This window comes from Pteronotus mesoamericanus, unplaced genomic scaffold (assembly GCF_021234165.1).
Source record: "Pteronotus mesoamericanus isolate MK-2021 breed Mesoamerican mustached bat unplaced genomic scaffold, CSHL_Meso_final contig_116, whole genome shotgun sequence".
NCBI lineage: Eukaryota > Metazoa > Chordata > Mammalia > Chiroptera > Mormoopidae > Pteronotus > Pteronotus mesoamericanus.
Window position 1 is genome coordinate 20312650 of NW_026555027.1, and position 25728 is coordinate 20338377.

The following is a 25728-nucleotide window of genomic DNA, read 5'->3' on the forward strand; positions in this document are numbered from 1 at the left end:
TCTCTGTCACTTATTTATCTTTTGATTAGTTTCCATTTTGTTTTAAAGATGGTAAGAGTTGTAAATTGTTTCTAATAAGATAATTGCTACTCTTGGCCTGGTCACTCATTTTTGCTGTTTCTCTGCTAATTTCTTCATGCAGATTAAAGATGAAATTTCTTCATCTTTGTTAGAAAGAGCAATAAAAGTAACTATGGATATGAGCATTTTGCCATATTAATAAGGTTCTTTCACAGTTGTTTGTATTTTCCTGTCCTGTTCATTTGCACACTCTTTCATAGGAATGAGTAAATTATAACTCAACAGTGGATTTAATGGGAAGTTTTCTTTAGTTGGTCATTCCTATATATTCAGATTTGATTTTTTTATTACATGAAGTCAAGTTACAAATTCTTAGCTGTATCATCTCTAGAAATACGCTTGTATTCTCTGGCCTGCTAGTAATGATGGGTTTTGTCTTGTAGATTTCAAAGGAAATGCCCATTTGATCTTAACAGAAATCCTCTGAGAAAGCTGAAATATGTGTCTTTTTCTTTATTTTTTTAAAAAGATAAAATAAGGTTCAGATAGACCAAATTTATACAATTTTTAGATCATAGAAACTAAATATCATATTATCAGATAGTTATCTTAGAAACTTTATTATATTGAATACAGTTACTTCAACTAACTTCTCCTAATCACCAGAATTTTAAAATATGGAGATTTTAATCCTTTTTTATAGAAAATACAGATAATTTCTTTGCATGAAATTGTATATTCTTGACCAGTAATGCTGTGGATACTTATAAAAATCATTGATTATCCAGCATTACTTTTTTAATGTGTTAGCCCAAGTTAATAGAAAATAAAGTCCCTGATACTTATTGTTAAACAACAGGTATGTATATATCTTTGAATAAACTCCTTAATTAACATTGGTCATTAGGTTTAAATTGACTTCTCAAGTATTAAAATGGATGGAGTCCCTGTCCTGTTATGATTAGCTTCCTGTTTCTGCTTTTGGATGTTATTCTCTAACAGATGAGTGAGTTCAATATGCTGAGCACACATCACATCACTGAAAGGGGTCCCTCCTTAAAGAACATGCGGTTGACTGCGCAGCTTTGGCTAAGTTCAAACACTGACTGGCATTTCTTTAGAATCCCAATGCCTTAACTTGCAGAGAACCGATGAATTTAATACTACTTATAAAACATATTATTATTATTATTTCAACCATTTAAAAATATTTGTCATGTTTATTTAAAATCAGAGATTGATTAACAGCTATTTTAACTGGACGTGTATGGTGTATTTTAAGCTATCTATACACTTCCTTAGTATTTATGTTTCCATAGCTGGTAAGTGTAGGGACTAGAATCCCCACCATTTCTGATTGTAAACTTTTTTCTCTCTTCCCTGTACCACTGCTATTTAATTAATCGAAGAAGCTTTATGTAGAATTAATTTACATTTCTTTGGGAAATGTCTCTAATTAATTTTTCTATTGATTATTTTTTATTCCATAGATGTTTTCCTGAAAATGGAATGTAGCGCTTAAGTGTTTTCAGTGAACATCTTCATTGAAATGATGGTTTTTACCTTGAAAGCAAACTCCTATCCATTTTGTATGAAAATATATAAAACTTTCCTGATTTACATAAGAAATCCTGCATTTATACTTACAGAGTAAAAGATTCAACCAATATTCTTTTTGATTGAAGCATATTGTGGGTTTAGCTAAATCAATGGAATTATCTTAATTTAGGTTTGAAAAACCAGTTATCAAACTATAAAAAGTACTTATATTTGTTCATCTTCTAATGCCATCTCCGCACATTTATCCTTAGACACTGATCAAACAATGCCTATAGTCAGGAATACATTCTTTGCAATATTTATGATGTTTTAGAATATAGGAGATGATTTAGATGTTTTCCAAAAGACTTACCTATATTATACGCGTCTATTTAGTGGAATTTGATGCAGCCATAAGTAAGGATTTCCCCAGACACTCAGTAAAATGAAAAGTGCCTAGCAAAAATAGGCCATGGAGTCATAGCTACACTATAATTACACCTATTTAAAAATTGTGTACATGTAGAAGACTGCATGAGACTAGAAAAAGAACCATAATGTTTTTAGGATTTTCACATTTAATTTTACCTTCTGTGTTCCACATTTTCTGTGTAGTGCAATCAGTTGTACAATTTATTATCCCAACTTGAATTGTGAGATGAAATTTGTTGAAATTTTGTCTGTCAATTATAACTTGCTAATAGAATTTTCTAAGAGGTGTCTTCGGGGGATCAGCACGGTTTAAAGTTCCCTTGAACTTGCAAGGGAAATCAGGCCAAGCCAGCCCCTCTGGCCTGCAGTGCTCACAAGCCCAGGCTTTCACAAGAGATTTTTTCACTTTTTCTTTATTTTTTCAAAGGCAAGGATAATGGGAAAACAGCTATTTCAGTATATCTTCGGTACCATTTCCCGTGTCAGGAGAAACCTTAAGCTGAAAAAACAGAAAGAAAGAAATGGTCAAAAATATATCACGTAAAAGCATTTGACTAAATTCTTTGAAGATGAGAAAAGGCTGGTTTTAGGACGGGTTCTAAGCTAATTGCTAGTTACCAACCCTGCTCAGATTGTTTCAGCATTCTCCCTAACTGCATCTTGCAAGTACAAAATTGTAATAAACCATTACAATAAACCCATACAATGAATAAACCAATAAAATAAATAAATAAAGCTGTACAAACTGCACGCACATGAATAAAAGCAAATGGGGAGGGATGAGACAGTATCTTAGAATGACCACTTTTATGTAACCCGAATTTAAGTACACATTACTAAGAATAAAAAGACCATTGAAACAGAAAAATAAAAAGTCAAAATCAGCCCAGCACTTAGGTTACATTTTGGGAGAAGGATGTTCCAATTGCTGGCTCTAGCACTGCCATAATTGTTCTTGGAAAATAGCAAATCTTTGATTTTAATAGTTATTAGAGATCCTACAAACAGATTACCTTTAGATCTTCTTTCTTGACAGTATGGCAAAGAGTAAGATCAGTTGAGAACCAGAGTGTTCGCCTGCTGACCGATTCTTTGTGAGCCTGTTCGATAAACACCCATGACGGAAGAGCTAAGAACAGTAATGTGACAACACATGTAGTTTCCTATTGGATAAGGCTGCATTGACAGATTTGCTTAGACAAAAAAATAGGCTTTTTGTTTACCATAGTGTCATTTTAGCATAAATTCCATCTATGTGCATGACACATTTGTATCCTCATTTAAGTGTATCTGTCTCCCTATCTAAGTTGATGAGCCTAATTTAGTAAATGTTGGTTAGGCTCTGGGGATTTGTGGTTTAGCAAGCTCCTCGGCTGCTTCTGATGTTCAGCCTGAGTAGGGAATCCATAAAAGAACTTTACCATTTTTGCTTTTTGAATTATAACTTCCTGGTTATCCTTGGTATTTTTCGTCTTTGTTGTTGTTGTTCAGAAAGATAAATGAAATGGAATAAAATAGGGTCATTTGTAACTTCCCAAGTCATTTTTGTATTCTTGATATCTCTCAGTGACAGGCACATAATAGTAGTTATTCACTAGTTGTTAAATAGTAGTTAAATATTTTTAAATTAAATAAATTGAATGAAGTGGTGAATACAGTTGGCCCAGTGTTATGTATGTGGAATACAAAGCTTTAGCTAGTTTGAGGTTTCCAAATAGTGCAAGGTGTCATTATAACGTTCCTTTTAAGAACGAAGATGATGCAAATTATACAGTCCTTTTTAAAGGAAGTATTTTCTTCAATAATGGGATATGAATATAACAGGGAAAAGATCAAGAATTAAATGTGATCATTTTATGTACGCAGATCCAAGGAAACCTTTGCTTTTTTAATAGGAAAAGGATTCCCATTTCTCTTTCTTGCTGAAAGATAAGGTGCTCGGGGTTTTCATTTGCTCAGTTTGTGAAAAGAGTGAAAAATAAAAAACTGTTTCCTTGTGGCCTGAAGTAAAAACATGAAAATATCCAAAGAATATTACATGTTTTGGATGGCCCTCTTGTGGTAGAAAGGTCAAACTATTCCAAATGAAGCCAGTTTTGGAAACCTGATAAAAGCAGGCACCACAGCAAACTTTAATAGTAAGAGTCAAAATTGAGCAAATGAATGCAAAATAACCCATTTTCATTTTCCTCCATGGTCCCTATGGCAAAATTAATAGCCATAAAACAAATTTACAATAACAAAAACTAATCATTTTCCATCTGCTTTATATAACTACCAAGTAAATCTCTAATGATCAAAAAAACAGCTCCTGGAAACATTTTACTAAAAGCTAGCAAATTTTGCTTTTTATGCTTTTACTTAGAAATAATTTCAGGTTAGCACAAAAATTGCAAAAATAGAACCAAAAGTTCCTGCATATTCTTCACCCAATTTACCTAAATATTAACATCTTATGTAACCAGGGTCATTTACAAAACCAGAAAATTAGCATTGATATGCTGCTCTTAACCAATCTACAGAGCTTAATCAGATTTCATCATTTGTCTTACCAGCATCCTTCCCTGACTCCAGAGTTGTCAAATCTGTGACAGTGAGTGCCTCAGTCTTTCTTTGTCCTTCATGACCTTGCCCCTTCAGAAGAGTCCTGATCAGTTATTTTGTAAAACATCCTTCCATTTCAGTTTGTCTAGTGTTTCCTCATGATTAAATTCCAGCGAGGCATTCTCGGCAGCCATGTAACCAAAGTGATGCTATGCCTTTTTTTCAGTGCATCCTAAAAATAGGTATAGGAATGTCTTGTTACTGGTGATGTTAACCTTGATCACTTGCTTAACGTGGTGTCTGCCAGATTTCTTTACTGTAATGTACTGTTTTTCCTTAGTAATTGATCAATATATCCACCTATTTTATAATAGAAACTGAACACAATTAGTATCATAAATGCATTTTCTTGCTCATGGACATTTTGCTGAAACTGGTTATAATTTGTGTACCAAAGTAGGAATTTTTCAAGATATTTTGTGCTTTGTTTGCAAAATATCTTTTCCCTTTTCATCTGTAGCCTTCTTTCACCAGTCTTGCGCTTTAAATGAAAATCTTCAGAAAGGTTCCACTTGTTCACGTTGACTGACCCCTATGCACTCACTGCCCTTGCAGGTGTGTCGAGAGTACCAGCGTGGCAATTGCAACAGAGGAGAAAACGATTGCCGGTTTGCTCATCCTGCTGACAGCACAATGATTGACACCAATGACAACACAGTCACCGTGTGTATGGATTACATCAAAGGGAGATGCTCTCGGGAAAAGTGCAAATACTTTCATCCTCCCGCACATCTGCAAGCCAAGATCAAGGCTGCCCAATACCAGGTCAACCAGGCTGCAGCAGCACAGGCTGCAGCCACCGCAGCTGCCATGGTGAGTAGACACATCAGCTCACGCCTTGTGAGCAAAGTGAACAAGTGTATCTACAGGCTCTTCATTTATTAACTTATTTTTTTTTTTTTTGTGGCTGAATATATGTTTGTTCAGGTATCCCAGACAATGCATAATGAAGTTACTGTTCACAAAAGTGAGGGTAACTCCTCAGATGGTTCACATTGCTTCTGTACCTTTGGCCTAACTCTTAGTACTCTGTCTTATTCTGGATGTAGGGTTTCTGAAACTTCTCCTCTGTAAAGAACACCCGTCTCCTTTTCAGTTGAACCATAGTGCCATCCTCGGTGCTCTTATCTCCGTGTGCCATCGACTCAGCCCTGGCTCTCCTTCGGTGTGCTCTCTCCCACACACCGTGACTCTTCTCTACCTAGATCTTGCTTTTTTACAGTACCATGATCTGACACTCCTTAGGAGAAGTGCTTCAACACAATTGTTTTTAGAATTAGCTACAAGATTTTGAACCGTACTATCTAGATTGTTTTAAATAATATGTGGCATAAACATCATTGTAAAATGAGAAATGCTTGACTATGCCATTATCTAGAAAGGAGAAAGCTAGCAGTGCTCAAGGAGTTAGAAATCGGATCATTTGGAATAGATCCTGAACTATAGCCTGAAGGTAAATTTTAATGCGATCTAGTAGCTGATCTTAATGAGTCAATTCCTTATTCTTTGCTTAGCTGTTTTAATGTTATCCCCTTTTTTACATAAATATATGACTTGACCATTAAAATAGTCATAAAAAACACTGTGGTATTTCGTAGCACAGTACAATAATCATGAGAGAGGTCTTCTCTGTGTGTGTTTATGGATACTTGAGCAAAAATACAGAAGGCTGACTCTCTCCTCCTCTCTTCCTTTCACTCTTTTTTTCTGTTAGAGTATCTTGTTTGTAATTAACTACAAAGAGGAGTTATCCTCCCAATAACAACTCAGTAGTGCCTTTATTGTGCATGCTTAGTCTTGTTATTCGTTGTATATGGCATTCCGATGATTTGTTTTTTTATTTGTTTTTTCTCACCTACCCAAAAATGCACTGCTGCCCCCATGATGCACCTCTGCTTGCTGTTTATGTTAATGCGCTTGAACCCCACTGGCCCATTGCCATCATGTGCTCGCTGCCTGCTAATTAAGACTCAGTCGGCTGTCAAATCACTGAAGCGACCCCTCGAGGCAACCTTTGACCTGGTACTATGACCTTTCACCTTTTAGCTTGGCATGTAGCTTTGTTGTAGATACAAGTTTTTTTTTTAATCAATTTTAAAGTATATATTCCTTTTTCTGTTATAAAGTTGCAAAGTGCAATGAAAAAACTGAGTGTGGTTTCCTGACAAAATTAGTGGAAAGACTATAATTTCAGTTCCTGGATGGATATCATACAATGAAAGCTTCTGAAAGCCCAGCAGCCCACATTCAGTTTAACTACATTGTAGAATGTTCTAATGAAATACTTCAAGGATATTTAAAATGTATTTTGACTGTATATTTATGTACCTATTTGGTTAGCATGGCTTTAGTGATAGAATTATTTACTTTTTAATATTTATAGTTCAGTGTTCAAGAAAAAAAAAACTTGCATGCTCTGGGACATTTGCATGTGGAGGTAGAGCCGGGGGGAGGAGCCGAGTGGGATTAGTTTTTATTTTACCTGTTTCATTCACTCTGTACAATTAACTATTAACATCGCTTATACTTGTCAATCCTCATGGAGCTCACAGTGCAGCTTTTCTTCTCTTCCCAAGTCAGTGGCTTCTCAGAGAAAGCCTGAAGCATTATGGGACTTAAAACACTTTAACACATTATAACATGTGCTCATGTACTAGTGGGGTTTTTTTGTTTTGTTTTGTTTTGGACCAAAAATAATGCTTCCTTTAAAGCTTTTATCTTGCCTTTGTTTTAAAATTTTTTTGCGTATCGGATTTTTCCCTTCTTGGTAGTTTAGTGCTCTGCTGCCTGCTTGCTCATGCTTCCTAACAATTTTAGCCTTCAACTGATTTTTCTTTTTTCTTTTTCTCTTTTTACTGGTATTTGTTTTTTATACTCATTCACTAAACAGGGAATTCCTCAAGCTGTACTTCCCCCATTACCAAAGAGGCCTGCTCTTGAAAAAACCAACGGTGCCACCGCAGTCTTTAACACTGGTATTTTCCAATACCAACAGGCTCTAGCCAACATGCAGTTACAACAGCATACAGCATTTCTCCCACCAGGTAAGGGGTTCGAGTTTGTTAATAAGTGAGTCAAATAGTCCACCTACTGGTAGAGTAGATACACCAGCCATGCCCCCAGTGTGTTGTTAGTCGTAAATAAGGTGGAAGGTAAGGTGGTCAGCGGTGAAAGCTCACCTGAGGTTGTCTCATGTTGTTTTCCCTAAAAACTAAGAATTTTAGCTTAATGAAACATAGATGAAAGATCACTGATGTTTTATATGTTTATTTTTGTTTGTGTAATTTAGGGTTGAAATGTAGCTCTCTCGTTTTTTATTTTCTTTACTCAAAACTGTTGTATGTCTCTCAAGCTACTTTATGACACTGTCCTGCTGTAAGACCCCTTTGCCTTCATGATTCCATAGAGTTAATTCGAATTCTTTGAAATGACACCATCAATTTTGATTTTTATTTTTCAGCCTTTTTGTTTTCAAGGTGGAGAATAAAAAACTGTATTATAGAGCTCTTAAAAGTGCTCTTATCAGTACCAATCAGTGCATTCTTAAAATCATTATTGCTCCTAAGCTAATATTGAAATAGCACCAAATGCCCAGTGGAATTTACATTTATTATTGAGTTACACATTTGTGGTTTCAGTTGACTTCCACTTAATCACATAAACATACTCTAGGACTATCCACAAGGATGTGAAACTTAAAAACATAAACTACTCACTCATTTAATTACCTGAAAATTTATTTTCACTCGCTCTTCCTTCATTTACTTCAGAAAATACACATTAACTCCTTGTAATCCGAAATTCAACTAACCAGAGACTAAGGCCATTTTTTTTTCTTTACTTCTTAACCTTTCTTTTAAAAAACTTACCCTGGGTCCTGAGACTTCTCTAATAAAATAATTTTTTTTTAGTTAGTAAATGTTTGACTAGGTGTGTCAGAGAGGCAGAGCCATTAGTATATTGACACTATTGACAGTGCATTAGGTTCGTAATGCCGCGAGGGAATGTGCTAATTTATTTTTGAATAATGAAAAAAGAATAAATTATATTCACATTAGTTTCACTGCTAAGCACAACTTTTTATACAGCGCATCTTTGGAAACTGGTCATCCATATGTAGAAGATGTAGTAACATTCGATGAGCTGAAATAGTCCACTAATTGAAATATGCTGTAGACACCATGGATAAATGATATTTGTACTCATGAAATAGTATCTATCAAATTGAAGTTTGTTCATTTTCAAGTTAAAGTCATTTAGCTCTGTAAGATACTTTTTGCATTCTGAGGTAAAAATCACATTTCTCTTTATGTTTTATAATATTAAAACTTTTCCCTCAACATAGTTTCCCAGAGATTTTGAGAAATTACTGTTTTTGTTCTTGTAAAAATTGCCATGCCCTAAACTTATGCTGTCTCTAACAAATAAGCCATCCATTTTTCTCTATAGTCAGATCACTGGACAAAGTTTTAGGGAATTACAGGTAACTGCTATAATGTCTTTGAAGAAATTTAAAATTATTTTGTCAATTTACTTCATTGAATAAGACATTCCTGTTAGAAATGAAGTTTTCCCATTGAAAATCTAAAAAAATAAAAACAAATTAAACTTCCATATATTATTTAAAGAAACCTAAACTAATCTATATTATTAAATGGATTTTGCATTATATTCTCCAAAAACATTCAGAGGACTAAGTAGTTTCCTAAATAAACATAATCATTAACTGCATGATGATACTTATTTATGACAATAGTCTTTTCCTAGAATGGCTTTTTATCTGGATAGGATGGAGCAAAAGATGCTAGGTTAAGAGTCAAGTCAGGGAAAAACAGTAAGCACATTCTTAAATCAGAACCACGCTTATCCCTCTATTCTAAAAACAATATTATTAATTTAAATAAACTGCCACAATGTATTGAAATATGCTGAGAAATTTAAAACATATTTGCACTTTTATGATGAACTTTGCATCAGAGATATTGTTTCTTGATATTTGTAATCAATATGATATGAAACAACTGTCATAGTAATGTAATAATAACACCATTTGTAACCCCACGTTAAAAGACATAAGTTCTTGGCTAACCTTTGTTAGCAACATAATCAGAAATAGGTACTGCCTACATCATTCTTTAAAAGTATTTTTGTTATTTGTAATGTGTTGCCTGTGAGCACAAAAATTGGCCCTATGACATGAAAACATTAAAATGGATAGCCCATCTCTACTTCTGCCAAACCCTTTGCTCAATAGCCAGAAAGGAGGAAAAAAATAAATCTAATGCAGAGGATATAAACTCAGGGACCAAGCAAGAAACAATAACAAGTGAAAGCAGAGATGCACTGGGAGCTCGGAGGTGTGTGAGGCACTGGAGAGCACAGGCCCAATCCAAAGGGGGACAGTCAGTGTTCAGACTTAGGCTTTTGTTGCCCAGAGGAGTATCTGCCTGGCAGGTTGTACCTGTTGTGCACTGCACACCTGTGGCTCCATTTACATCATAGTCTATGTGAACAAGGGCGGCTGTGCAATCCTGCACAACCTATGTGGTGGCCCTCATGTCTCGTGTTGCCATATATTACGATTTTTTTCCAGACACTGTGGACATTTGAATGTTTATATGTGAAATATCTCAATTTCTCAATTTTTTCAACCAACTCCATTTTTTGAAATACCCTTTGAGAAAGAAAATCCATCCTACCACAGATTCATATGTATTCTCATATATAATACCTAGAAGAAAAGGAAGTTTGTTTTTCCAAAGTCTAGGTTATTCTGCAGGCACGCAGAAGAATTACATCATCAGAGCATCCCATCTGACCACAATATAATAATTTGGAAGGTATATTCTGAAGTTTTTATTGTAACCAAAAAGAAACGGAAATCATTTATTTTTTGTGGCTTAGATTTTTAGAGCTCTAGTCTGTTGCTTCAGTAATAACTTACAGGATATGAAGGCCTGTAACACTGAAGTTACAGTGAAGCATCGTTGTCTAAATCCTTAGAGCAGGTGACTGTGTATACATACTAGGTTGCTGGCAAAAGATCATGATTCAGTGACAAGCCAGCTAACTAGTTTAAGAAAATCTAGTATTTACTATAATTTTTAAGAACAAAATTGGAGTTATGAGGCATCTACCCGTCTATCCATCATTCATTTAATTCTATCCATTTATTTAACCATCCATCTTTCTATCTGTCTGTCCTTCACTCCCTCCCTTCTATTTCTCCTCCCTCTATTCTTCCCAATTTTCCATCTACCCACCCATCCACAAACGTACACTTTCATCTGTCCATCCATCTGTCCATCATCCATCCATCCATCTTTCCATTCATTCAATTAAATAATATTTATTGTATGCCACATCATGTACCAGTATTTACACTAGGGATTGCTAACTTAAGATGCAAGGGCTACATCTAGAATCCAGAAATATTTGTCTAAACATGTATAAATAAAAACAAAATATAAATTCTTTAGAAAGTGAGCATGCTCTCTAGTTCTAAGTCTCACAATTCCCTATTGTCTAGGCTAAGTTGTTTCACACATTTTATTAAAAAGAACTACCTCTTACCTAGTGTTGCTTTGTGCCATGCTGCAGTAGGTGCTTTCTATACAATATCTGATTTTTTTCTCACCACAACCCTGAAAGGTTGGCATTTAGTATGCCCATTTTACCAATGAGTAATTTTATGCCTAGAGAGGTCCAGTGATTTGCTGCAAATTATATGGCTTGTAAGGTTTAGATAGAATTTGAACTCAGGTCAGGTGAGCTTGGGTTAGTCTCTCGAAATCTGTCAGCTTTTTACACAAAGACCTAAAAAAAGAAAATTGGGAGCATGGAATTAATAGAACTAGTCCTACAACTGGTGTTTCACATCCTCCATGTCATTTAAAGATAAAAACAAGGATTAGATTAAGTTCACAGTGAAGTTTTTTTTTTTTAATTTTAGATATATACTAATTTTTTTATCATTACCCTTCAAACCTAAATTAATTATTTGCACATATTAAGGATAATCCAGGGTCTACTTATGTTGTCGGTATGAACTTTATTCCCAAAAGTAAGGTGTAAAAGAAATAATCACTTTTACTTACATCAGATGTGTTCCTGAATTTATATTAAGTCCCACTCTAAAGACTAATCTCATTGCATTTGCTAGAAACATTAGGTATTACCTGGATTCCAGGACCCCACCCACCTTCCAGTAATGTCAGGCGACTCATTCTTTTGTCCTCAGTCACCACTGGCCACTGCTAATGTAATCCCTCTGCATACTTACCAGATTTCTTTAAGACAAGTACTCCAGGGGTGCAATGTCTGCCTCGTGTCCGGGCAGCCTTACTTACTTGGCCCGACTCAGGCGCGGCCCATTCCCTTGAAAGCCTGCTGCCTACGGGGCTGTTGTGAAGGAACAGAACAGGTCTGTGTGCTCCTGGACCCTGCGGACTGCCTTCCTCCTCAGGGTCTCGAGGAATTTTTCCCTCGGGGGCCCCCTCACCATTCTTGCCTACCTGCCATACTCAGAAGCCCCCCTCAGTTCTCTTCCCCAAGCACATCGCCCTCAGTCAGTGTGGGCGCTGGCTTGCACTGCAACTCTGCTAGATAAGAATGTTCATTATTTTATAGGATTATGTTTAAGTGAGTTTTAAACATAATATGATAGCACATTCTAATCTTAAAGCAGTCTTACAGTCAGGTCTAAGTGTTTAGAATAACGGCTGAAACATAGTAAGCCCTAAGTTTTGTTTGTTATTTCTTGAATTTTATAGTTCAATAGAGTAGAATTCAATAGATTGAATAGAAACAGGAATAAATTATATGACAGCATGGCTCATCAGATATCAATTTTGAGAATAGTTAAATTTAATATGAACTTTTAGTTCTAGATGATACAAATTATTTTTAGAAGAACTTAAACCAGCTTTATACTTCTTATCATAAATACCTAAATAAACTTTTAAAAATTATCATATCTAAATTCAAACCTCCAACTAAATCTCCATTATAATTCCTTTTCTCTCTTCTATCTTTGTCTTCTCCTTGAAATAATTTTAAGTATGCATACATCTCATTTATAAGATTTCTCCCTAGTTGTTTTTTTGTATATCTTCATACAGATCAATTAAAATTTTAATTTAAAAAGTCATGTAATTAAAGTAATGCATTTCTCAGAAACACAATATTTTGTTATGCAAATATCTTAATAGGGGAAATTTGAAATTGACAACTGCATCTGCTTAAATTTGGCCTTGGGCTGAAAATTGAGGAAAAAAAATTAATTGGCTATTTGCACATCTATATTACTAAATCAAACAATTTGATGTTAAGATGGACATTATGGTCATTTCAAAATTGATTTTTCTTTTTGGTAAGTGGGTCCTACAGCATTTTGTTTCCATATTTGTGAGTAATGCACCCTAGCTAGTATTTTTATTGCTGCCTTGTATTTATTTGCTGCAAATCCCTCTCAAAACTGTGTGCATTGGTTATAATGGTAATGAGGAAGGTAATTCAGACTAAAATTCAAATGATAAAATCTTCAGGGTTTTAGAGAGAGAGGGTAAGGTTAACTCATTTTCAGCATGTGCAGGCTAACTATGCATGGGATGAAATATAATAGGCAAATTGCAGCATAAAAATAAATAATAACTTTAAAACATATAGCCTGTACAATATTTAAATGGGCTTTAATATTCCTAAAATACCACGTTTTTCGTTTTCAATTTATCTTTTCAACCGCTTGCCCTCCCATTAGGGGATAATGATTTCACAGGATCTAAACCCAGTATTACAGTATTACATTTTGCTTGCTCTACTGTTTCGAATTAATGTCTTTGTTACCACCGGTTTGTTTTTGTTGTCTGTCACAAGTCTTTGACTCAGTAGTTGTAGCAAAAGACCGAGTTCTTCAAGTGTCTTAAGTAATGCCTGTCACTGAAATAGTACTCCACCTGAGAGGATGCCTCCTTAGCTCCATTACCAAGTTTAATCACTGAGCATTGTGCCCGTAGTCTCACTGTGATAACAGGCTGATTGCAGCTGTTCCAGGGTTGCCAGTTGAGTAATCCGCCGTTCTCAATGGCAGCTTTGTATTGCAGTGCTATCTCTGACAAGACTCAATTGGCAGAAATTTTCTAACAAGTGTTCATCCCAGTTGCTGCTAGTATGTAAATAGGATGTGCCAAGTTTTAGGTAGAAGTATAAAATCATTGGAAATCTTAAAATCTAGTCTAAAATAACCTCATAGAAAGAACAGTGGTTCTGTATGTAGGAAAGTGCCCTGAACTTGGTAAAATAAAGTATATTTTTCAATGTTTATATGTCAAAGAAAACAGGGAATACACACACACACACACACACACACACACACACAGATATATTATTAATTTAACGTCATGGTCAAACAATTGTGATTATCAGTGCTAATACCACATTTGTAATGTATGCATTTTCATTATCTCCCATTCAGGGTTTTTATTAAAGTCTAATTACCACTTTTTTGTGTGTGAAATTTTGTAGAATATTTGTTATTTCAGGAAGTCCTGAGGGTCTATACCAGCAATGAAAACTAGTCTGTTTTCCCAGGTACCTGCTAAGTAAACCAATTCAAAATATATGAAAGTATATGACCTCTGAATATTCTTCCTACATTTAAATTCCAGACTAAGGCAGTGCAGAACTTTCACTTTCTCTTTATGCATAATTTATTGCTTGGTGTCCCTCCAAATAAAATTCCTATATGGATAATCACAACCTCTTCCATGTCTGCATGGTTGCTGCTATAGTGAACAAAAAAATAAAACCAAAAGAATGAAAGTTGAATGTTTGGGTTTCATTACATTGTTAAGTCAGTTTTGTGCATTGAATTAGGTAGCATTTCAACAATAAATAATATTTCTAATTATTTAACTTGTGTTCAATATAAAGATAATGTTAATGCATTCATATTTTCAAGTCAGAAATGAGAAAGCTGCAAGGTAGCTAGTAAACCAAGTTAAAACAGAACGGATTTCAATGTTATTTTTGTAAGAATTAAGTAGGTTTAAATTTTTTCCAAAGTGCTTTTATTTATAGGCAACAATTAGGAGAAACAGAGTGTACCAGCACACAGTTGAACTGGCTTTTATTCTTCACTTGAGACTAGTTCTAATTGATCACTGTGCTACTGTATGATTTGATTGTGCTGACAGTTACATGCCACTGTTCCCATAATAACAATTTTTCTTCTTTGTTCAAATGAATTTCCTAATTACACGTGTGATGGGATGTTTTAATTCTTTTCCCTTTTCAAATCCACCTTCCTGTTGCAATGCATGATGGGCAGGCTCAATATTGTGCATGACACCCGCTACAAGTGTTGGTAGGTGCCAGCTTTGTTTCTTGATTATCTTAAACCTATGGTGCACCTCACAGCCCCTCAAAATCCACTGCTAAGTTTAACTTATATCTATTGGGCAAGTCCATTTCCTTTTACTAACACCTGTCAATTAAATGTCATTTTCTATTTAATTGACATGGACTCACATAAATGTTTTCTTTACACACAACTTTTCCTTTAGTCACCTTTAGTGGATTTTGATTGGACTATGAGTTCTGGTGTGTAAAAAAAATCTATCTCATTAAAGTAATATATTGTATATTTTTATAATAGTAAATAAGAAAAGTTACTTTCATGCAGTTAACTATATCTATGAAGTAAATACCTGTATTTTGACTTAGATTTTGAATGTCTGACTATGAACACTATATAAAATTCTTGTTTTTGACTTAGCAAATTAAGCCTGTTTGTGTCAATTTTCTTGATTTGATGGTAACAAGCTTTTTTTCCCCTTTTTTTTCTCTTTCATTCCCCTTCCCTTTCTCTCCTTGGAATGTTGTCCTGCTTTGCGCTGTGATTGCATGTCACTCGCTGGTGATGATGTCCCGTCACATGGCTTATTGCTGTGATAAATACCATGCCCAATTATCTCCTCCATGTTGCCATGGTTTCCATATTGCTACACTCTTCTGTGTGTTTGCTTATATGATTTTCCCTCCGAAAGTTCCCATGGTGCACGGTGCTACGCCAGCCACTGTGTCCGCAGCAACAACATCTGCCACAAGTGTTCCCTTCGCTGCAACAGCCACAGCCAACCAGGTTTGCTAATTTACAGCTTTGTTTCTTAAAAACCAACTCTGATAGGGCTCAATCCAACAGCCCTTACGCACGTGGCGTTCCCATTGAGGTCCGCGGGACTCGTGTGTACGTGAGGGCTGTGGCGGGTGCTTTAATAGCATGGGGTTTCAAAGATTCCTCTTGTTGGCCTACACATTCTCTCTATGACGAGCAGCAGAATGCTTTTTTGCCATTTATAAGTGCTCCAAAGTTATCGCAGCTCCATTTCTAAAGCTACTAAAATGATATTTACACAAGCAATTCTCATTTGGTTTCAACCAATCATGCAGGTAATTTGACAGATCAAAAATGTAGGTGATGTAAAGGTTTTTATGTTATAACTATCTGGTATATACAGTTTCTCAGTTGTGACCCAAATTCCTAATAAAAAGCACAATATTTAAATGTGTAACATATGCCACAAATGATCACTCTTGTAAATAGAGTTTGTTATAAATTTGTTACAGTTTTCTTTGTTAAGCCAATTACATATTCAAAATAGATTCAATTTGTGTTTAGGTTTTGATTCTTAGTGCTTTAAGCAAAAAAAAAAAAAATCCTTTATTTCTGTAATTGCTCAGATTAAATGTTAGGGAGTTATGAAGGAAAAAAGGCATCAATTCTGTGTTCCATACAAGTTTATAGCATAACAATGACACAGGTTACTTTTAAGTAAAAGGGATCTGATTCAGAAATTTAAATTTTGTGTCGTACAAGAATGACTATGTAAAAGAAAATGATTAATGAAATATTAAAAATTTAAAAGTGGACATAGATTCAATGAGGATTTTCTTATCCTATTTAAAATTATGTTCTAAAGAATGTTGGTTGAATTAAAGTCAAACTTACATAGTTTTTGGCTTGAATATAGGGATATGTTTGTTATGAAAGCAAAGCTCAGTTGGGTTAATAGCGTATGAAAAAGTTGAGAGCCAAATCAAATTTCAGAAAACCCACAGACTAAGGTTAAAGGTAGCCAAGTGGATCTCAAAAGAATCAGTATGAGATGGGAATCAACCTGTTGCCCTTTGGGAAGAGACCAGTTATATGCCATTTGAATTTGTAGTTATTGCTAAGAGGAGTAGCCACCCTTGTTTCTGTAACGCGCTATGCACTGTTGAAGAACTCTAAGCTATTAGCATAGCCATTAAAAACTTTCAAAAGCAGTATATTAAAGTGGAGATATCTTAAACATTTCTTGGCAGAGATCATTTGTTTTTCTGAAGCTTGTCAAAATAGCCCTGGATTTGTGCTAACACATCAGACTCATTTACAAGAATGCTAGATTGTGCATATGTAGCATGTTAGTAAGTGATCTATGGTAGAAATTTCTTAATGGATTCAGTGCAATCCATGTATGGTGTAGATCAACGATGCTGAATTCTCCTGTGTGTACCATGTATGACTGTAGAATTGCTGGTGTAAGCAGAACTATAGCAAAGCAAATTTCAACATGCCCTTGGCCACCTGGGTTGTAGGGGACACTTTACTTTTTGCATTGTGCTGTGACCATTTCATGCATAATCTTGGGTCTTCATATTGTTTTACAACCAAAAGAAAGAAAAGGGAATGGATATATATATACACACATATATTATATCTACATATACATACATATGTATATGCCTACAGTACATTAGCGATGCTGGAAATAGCTGATGCCACAAAATGCAGCCTGCATGCATGCAGAAGTTTATAGCTGGCCCTTCATCTGCATCGATTGGTGTTGAAGGTCCTTGGTATGTTTCGACAGCCCCATCCTTGATGCTTCTACACTGTTGGGTGCCACATCCTGTCCTGCAGCAGCAGGAAAAATGGTATGAGAAGCTTCATTATGCTTGGAGCACATTTTCGTGCCATTTGCCAATGCTGTAAAATTGTGTAAAGATGTCAGCTGAGAAATGGAAATAAAATAGAGACATATTAATTTACACTCCAGACTGTGGATTATAATATGTTGCATTAGTCTAAGACATCTAAACTGAAACAACAAAAATGACTTCATGTATGTGATTTCACTATTCTCTCATCAAACTTGCCGAAATGGGATTAGTGCCATTTTATAGATAAAGGGACTTCTGTATAATTAAGCGCTTTGCTCATGGTTACACAGTAGGAAATGGATCACCAGTGTCAGACCCGTGTATTCAGTCCTCCGAGAGCCTTGATGTGCTCTGCTGCCTCTGCCAGGTTAGCAGCCCTATTCTGGTTCGGAGGAGAATCGGGGCCCATGGTGGAAGTTCTTGGCTTTGGGGACTATTGAAATAAGTCACCTCTGTATTGGGTTCTTACTGTATTTTCTCTCAAGTTTTGTTTGTTTTTTTTTTAAATTCTCTTGCCCATTTAAAATACAAAAAAAAAAAAAATGTGCAATCAGGATAGAGACATAGGTTTTGATGTAAATTTATGCTCTTGTCAAGTTCTTTTGAAATACTCCTCTATGAGTCCTACCTGGTATTTTAAATTGGAAAAGAAAAAGTTAGACACCATAAGTTGAAAATGAAAAAAATGTTAGAAACTGGTTGCACGATAATAGGCAAGACATTTCCTACTTTGGTTCCTGGGTTACTGAATACCGAAACCGCAGGGGTGTCTGTGTGCGTGCGTGCGTGTGTAGGCCAACAAAAAGGGCTTCTTTCAATTACTGCTCTGCATGAATTTTTGATAGTTTTACTTATCTTACTTCTTAAAACCCAGTAACATTTATAGAATAGCATTTAACACAAAGTTTTAAAAACTGAGTTGCTACTTTGGCATCGAGTTTACATTAACTTATTGTAATGTGGACCAGATAAGAACTATCACCTCACAGCTGAATTTCACTTTTCTTAAAAAATTTAATATTAAAATGTTTTCATCTCTTGGTTGTTGGCTTGCTTGCATGGATCATTCATTAAATAATTTTTTATTTGCTAGATACCCATAATATCTGCCGAACATCTGACTAGCCACAAGTATGTTACCCAGATGTAGAATTTTCATCACTAAACAGTAAGTTTATTATATAATACATAGTGCATATGCGTGGTTTTTTAGATAACAACTGTGTAATGCATTTAAGAAATTTTTTGCAAAATTTCAGAGAAAATCGATGTGTAGAATTCATGTTTTTATCCTAGGTGGGTTCTGAGGAATTTTATCATACAAATTTGTAATAAATATATTACTGTCACTTAAATACATGTAATACTTAGGAAAAATAAATTCTGTCTTAACTTCATATCAGAAATAAACACAAGTATGGAGAAAAAAATATGACTTAAATCTAAATAGAAGGCGTGGATCAGGGACTGGCAAACTTTTTCTTAAAAGACCAGATAGTAGATGGTTCTTTGGTCATACGTGCCGCAAGGTTTCTGTCGCCAGTCTTTCCTGTTACAGCCTCTCAACTCCGCCACCCTAGCAGGAGAGCAGACCGCAACAATGTGCAAGCAAAAGGGTGTGGCCGTGGGCCAGTAAAGCTTTGTCCGCGGAAGTAGACAGCAGGCTGGATTTGGCTCAGAGGCAGTAGTTCCCTGATCCATTTTATAGATCCTCATTTATTTTATTTTTAACTTTTTTTTTGCAAAATCCTAAGTGAGGACACGTATCCAATTCCATCCGTGTTTCACCACACAGGATCATTAGAATGTAGATCTGCCTTCAAAACTGTATATACGCACACTCACACATATGTGTACGTACACATCTACACATCCAAATGAACTTGGAAATACTACCTTGGAGGACCTTATAATTCTGAAAATGTTGCCATTGTTCAAAAATGGCTCGAACGTCTTGTGGTTTGCCCTCGGACACATTAACTTACATACTTGCAAAGGTGGCTGTTTTTCACAGTTGGAGGATATACTTTATTCGGTATGCATGCATCCACGTTATCATATATACTCAGAAGTATATTAGTAATTATTTTTACATTTAAAAAGAACCACAACATTTAAAACTGCATCTGGTAAATAAGGTGGGTGATCATTCTCTGTTGTTTCCTTTCATTCACTTCTTTTCATTAACACATTTCCAAATGACTCTTTGGTGCTACTATGTGTGAGTTATGTCAATGAGATAAAGGCGAATAAACAATGAGATAAAGATGTAAATTTCAGCGCACTATATTAAAATAAGAGAGATTTGAATAAACTTTTCTTGGAACAAAGATAAAGGAGCCACTCTCCCAGTAGAGTCAGAAAGTAAGTAACTTTGGACAAAGAAGGTAGTTGTAGAAAGAAGGTAGGAACACAGGCCTCATAGGAGAAGGGACAGTGTTGAGGCAGGAGATGGTGGCAGAGAACCCGTTCGGAGGCCCTCATGATAATCACCCATAGCGAGCACTGGACAAAGGTCGAGCCCATGCAGAAGAGGGTAAACAAAGTTTGAGAGCCATTTAAGGAATCATAGACTCTGAGAAGTGCTAGCAAAGACACATTACAGTCATCAATAAGCTCTGTCTGTGCAGTTCTGAGAGTATGGTGGTTTCTTCTGAGCAATAGCCACAGTTTTGAGTAAGCACATTAATTTATAGTCTGTAGGTTTGCAAGAACAGTTCTTTTGACATGTTTAAAAAAATCTGTTTCAAGCTTTTACAGTCAGTTGGGGTATATGGTATGTATACATGTAACTATGTTCTATTTCTTAGCAATAATCCAAGTTGAAAGAAATGATAGCAAACAGATGGAAATCCAGCAGTTAGAAAACTAGTGGATTTATCTGTATTGAAGCTTAGACTCTCAATAGTCTTTTTAAATAACAAATGATTGGCCATTTTCATGTGTTGCAATATTTAACCTGGTTTTGAGTGCCGCAAAATGCTGGTTTCTTTCATTCTCAAGGTCATATTCTAATCTGAAGTACACCTTAAATATGTAAAGATTCTCTGATGAGAACAAATTTCATGTAAAAACTAGAACTACTTACAAGTACAATGTGATATCTGTTTAATCTTAACTCGCCAGGAACATAAGGAATATTTTTCTTGGCTTTAGGAAAAAATCACCCCAAAGGTTCAATTATCCCAAACAGTTAAAGTATTATTCTTTCCCTTAAATGCATACTGTGCTAATCAAGGATGCAAATACAGATGTTCCTCAGCTCATAGGGTTAGGTCCCAATAAACCCATTATAAGCTGAAAATATTGAAAAGTAGAAAATGCATTTAGTACACCTAACCTACCAAACATCATACCTTGGTCTAGCTGGATTTTACTATGTGCATACCACTTCGGCACCATCGCAAAGTCAAAAGAATTTAAGTCAAACTATCGTAAGTTAGTGACCATGTAAAGTGAATCGTGTTGAATACGGCTTACTGCATGGATTTTAATTTTGTAAGCCAAATCATTACTCCTGAAGCCTTTTAGCTTTCGAACAGAAGTAAAGTGAATATAAATTCTGCCCCACAATGAGAGTGCTAAAAAGGAACTCAGCTATGTTATGCCCCATGATCCTGCAAATTTATTTTACACTTTTTGCTTAGTATTTGAGCAGAGTCTACAGTTTTTTTTAAGCTCTGCATGTCACTTTATTCTTATAGAGATGATAAACACATGTGGATCCATTCGTACTTGTGAGGTGTTTCTTGTTTTTATGTGAAGATACAATAACGTACATGTATGTGTTCACAATTTTTAAATCAAGAAATACACTTGTCATATGTAATATATACTGGAAACTGCTTTTAGATATTGTCTGTTGTAACAAAGATTATCTCTTTTTTTCCTTATAGATTATACTAAAGAGGAAAGGACAGTGTGCTTGGTTAGAGTAAAGGACGAGGTCATTAGCCATATTGTATATACCGTCAAGCAACTCACACAAAAACCCCTCAGCCACAAGACATCCACATATTGCATGTTAACCAGAAGAAAAGACAACATGGAAATCCACTGCACACTGTTGCCTATACACTTTGTACATTTAATTGATATTTGTGCTGAGGTGATATACCTGTCTAAAAGAACAACATCGTCTTTCTTTTCTAGCACAGAGTTATGCATTAAAATATGCATACCTAATTAGTTTCCTATATAGTCATGCCATCTTGAAAATACAGACTATGGTGTAACCATGATTCTATTATGTATTGGTACGTCTGTAGACCAAGATATAATTTTTTAAAAATAAGTTTATTTCTTTCAAGGTTTACAAATAACAAAGGTGCACCTTGTATTTAAAATTGCCATTATAGATGAGAGCGTGCATGCACAGTCATTTTTGTTTAAGAGTAATATTTTTAATGTAATAGATTGTAAGATGTGGTGAGGGAGGGATCTGACAGAGATGAATGTGCCAAGCAAAACCACAACTGTGTATCTTTTAAAGCACATCATGGCTTTAAGTACCATGTTGTTAAGGATTCTCATGAAGTGCCATAGACTGTACATCAAATTAGAGTATTATTTCTTCAGTGTTATTGTTTTGAGAGCCACATTTTGTTGCTTATTCGCTAGTACTAATCAGTCAAAGGGCACCATTCTTTTTTTTTTTTTTTTTTTTTTTTTTTGGAAACCAAAGCTGTCTCAGAAATGGCCAATTTAACTACAATAACAATAGACAGCACAACACAAATTCTCTCAATACAGATAAACTCACACATACTGGAGATATATAAAATAGATATATATAAAATTATTTTAATGCATTGTAGTGTAATATTTATGCATACTATACTGTATAACATGTTATTCAAAAGGGATATGCCATTTCTGAGACACGATAACAAAAAATTGAGGAAATTATTTTGCTTCTATTTATAGCTCTGTCAAAGTCAAAAGACTATAAATGCTTTGCAAAAATGGTTTCACATTTGCTTAAATGCTTCATCACAGTCACATTGAAAATAGTGACTCTAAACAAAGAGGAAAGCAGCACTGTCATCAGACGCATGATAAACCAAAATATGGAAATGGGAAATGTTTAATTTACCTAGTAATTGGGTGGGCTACATACGTGGGTGAATTTTATATGTGATTTGTTTTGTTTTGTTCAGATTAACTGCTTATAGCCTTAGAAAGCCTTTTACAAAATTAAAAAAAAAAATAGATGTGCATTCAGTTTTTAAGAATGGATTCATCCAAAGGAATTCCCTTTTTGTGGTTTGGATGTTGCAGCTAGTAAAGGATATTTTTGCTCTGTTCAGCAGTTCTAAAAATTGCTGAAGTAGGGGCCAGGTCACTGGTAGTTATAGTATGGAATGGGAGAAGTGAAAGTTCTGTTATAGAACTTTCCATACTTCCAAGTTTACTGCAAGTTTTTATGCTTGAGAGAGATGCTTTCTAATATAAGACTGATGTGTTGATTTTACTGATTGTACTGTACATCTATTAAAGCCTTAGATTATTACATTACGGGTTGGAACCCATACCAATGTAATTTCAATCGTGTTAAGAAAGTAATGGTGACTTCACATGTTATTGTAGTTAGTTACATTATAGAATATTACTTATTTTTCTTGTTAAAATGTAGTTTTTCATTTCCTACACTTATTAGATTTCATTTTGTATTAACAATTGAATACCATTTCAGTTTATAGACTATTGTTTTATTAGATTTTACCGATGAATTTTTCAAAATACAAAAAAAAAATTAAAGTAGTTTTTTCCTTCATAACATACTCAGTTTTGAATTACATGTAGTGTCATTTGAATATTCGTATTATTGTTAACTAAATGATTTATATTTTACTGATTTAATATTAAAGTGTAAGAATGTCAGTCATTGTTAGTTCTTGTCTAGTTTTCATTAAAAGAACAAAGATCTTTTATATGGATATCTTATAAATATATAATCATTGCTAAGTAAGAAGTTAAGTTGTTGCTATCGCAACAATCCTGGCAGACAATTGAGTAATATTTTGATGATTTATTTTGTTTGTAATTAGTTATTATAAGAAGATCTAGATCCTAGATATTAGAATAAAATTTATTTTCTACTGTATCCATTTCAAATGTTAAAGTATTGTTTAATATTTTTGAAATCCCTGAATATCAGGCCTTGTTATAAATAAGCTGCATAATCAATAAATAGAACAAGGGACTTTTTGTTGATAATCCAAATACTCAAAGTTTACGTAATGAGAATTCTAGCGTGTGTGCAAACTCTTGAGGGTTGATTATGCTGCAATTTAGCATGTTGGAACGTCTAGAAAGAAGGTTGACTTTTTGCACTTCTGTATATAGTCAAAAGAGAGAAACCTGTATAATAGTAAGATCTTATTTTGAATAAAAACGTCTATAATTACAAGGAGTTTTGTTAAGGCTAATAAAATGACAGACTGAGCAAAATTGCTTGCAAAAGTGGCACCGAGTTAGCACTCCGTACCCCTTCAAACATGTTGCTTTGCTTTTTGTGGACAGCTTGTAGTTTGCCAGGATATTTTCAGCTGGAAAGATATGCCATCCTCCCGAGATCTCATGACTGACAAAAACTCCATTGGGCCAAATCTGCCTGAAGACCATTACCAAAAATAGCAGGTACTTCAACCATTAAGGTGAAATCATGGATTAAATATTCCTTACATTTTTCGAAACTACTGCATGTTTAAAACTTCAACAAAAAAAAAAAAAAGAGAGGAAGAACTATACTAAAGACATGTATTATTCAAATCAGTTTCTGCCAATTTCAGTGGTTTATTGTTCACACACACACAGATCTTCAAAACAAGTATTGACTTTCACAAAATTTAAACCATAAACAGGCAAACCAGACAGCACACTGTAGCTATAGTTGTTATGTGATTGTTTTTTAATTGCTGTAGGAGCCTGTTCTTTCAGCAGGTGAAAAAATAAAACACAGTTCAAATTTCACGGTTCTAATTTCAACTCAGAAGCACTCAAAAAAGCAAATGTGATCATAGGCACTTGTTTAATGAATTAGTGTAGCCAGCCCTCAGTCCAGCTGGTTACAGTGTTGCACTTACCCGCAACCCTACAGCTTTCATCTGCTGACAGGACAGATGTGCTTGGTTTTACTCTTATGTAATCACAACTTACTTTCTGCTTGTAGTTGCTTAAAATTATGTATTTTGTCTTGGGCTGCAATTTGTTTTATGCTTATTTTATTATTACCGCAGTAGTTGACTTTGCTGTATGGAAAAATAAAGTGAAATTGCCCTAATAAAACTTCTCTTTCTTAAGTATATTTGTGTATGAGATTGAAGAGTAAATTATTTTTACGCCTTTCAAGTATGCATGTGTGTTTGTCATTAGGAACACAATGGTATGAAAATTCATCGTCAGGTTTTAACCGATTGCAAATAAGGTCTTCACTGTCTTTCTTACTGACTGTCCTTTGATACCGAGAGCAAGAATCTGAATCCTGATATAGTGCCATCTGATGCCCATTGTTGCCTAACAGTCTTGCCCTCCCCTCCCCTGACCTCGTAAGGGCTGTTCAATAGGATTTTAGGTATAAGGGGAAAACTAAAAGGAAAAAAAGTGTCTTATTCTAGAACACTGCCTATCTATTAAATAAATTTTATTTGCCTGACTTCCCCAGGAGACTGACACTGGAAATCTGACAACCTAAGGGAATATTCCAGTAAAGAAATAGTGATGACACTTGATGCAGAGAGATGAGAGTTTACACACACGCACGCACGCACACACACACGCATGCACGCACACACCGGAGCCAGGTCATATAACTTACTCTTGAGTGTATGTGTGTGTGTATTTTTTAAACAGTAAGTTATAAATTTGGTTGAACTGAGGCCCCGGTTCCTGTATGATTTGCATTGCACAGTTCGCACAGGAAACTGCTTGCAGTGAAAGCCAGCTCCAGTGTGCTAATTTGATCGTTCAGTGCACCTTCTGTGACTGTACTATTTGGTATTTGGTCAGGCCTGCAAATTCTCCTTGGAAGGGCAATGATTTTGTTCTAAACTTCCTGCAGTAAGTGTAAGTGTGATGTGTGTAATTAACGCAGTGCTGTGGCTGGTTGAGCTCTGTAGAACATGCCTGTTCTGACGCAGCCCAACTCTC

The 25728-nt window shown here is 35.0% G+C and overlaps 1 protein-coding gene across 15 annotated transcripts in view; it reads left to right on the forward strand.

The window, feature by feature from the left end:
* The window catches only part of MBNL1 (muscleblind like splicing regulator 1), a 166356-nt gene extending 141489 nt beyond the window's left edge, over nucleotides 1-24867 (forward strand). For 11 of the 15 annotated variants that reach the window (XM_054579751.1, XM_054579651.1, XM_054579732.1 and 8 more), the window contains 7 exons: nucleotides 5152-5409; nucleotides 6565-6618; nucleotides 7487-7640; nucleotides 14924-14959; nucleotides 15642-15736; nucleotides 18671-18745; nucleotides 21474-24867. In XM_054579751.1, coding sequence (XP_054435726.1) covers nucleotides 5152-5409; nucleotides 6565-6618; nucleotides 7487-7640; nucleotides 14924-14959; nucleotides 15642-15736; nucleotides 18671-18727 — 654 coding nt within the window. In that variant the 3' untranslated portion in view covers nucleotides 18728-18745; nucleotides 21474-24867. The remainder of the gene's footprint in view (nucleotides 1-5151; nucleotides 5410-6564; nucleotides 6619-7486; nucleotides 7641-14923; nucleotides 14960-15641; nucleotides 15737-18670; nucleotides 18746-21473) is intronic. The other 4 variants (XM_054579680.1, XM_054579690.1, XM_054579715.1 and 1 more) reach the window with 4 other exon arrangements.
* The last annotated feature ends 861 nt before the right edge of the window (nucleotides 24868-25728 follow it).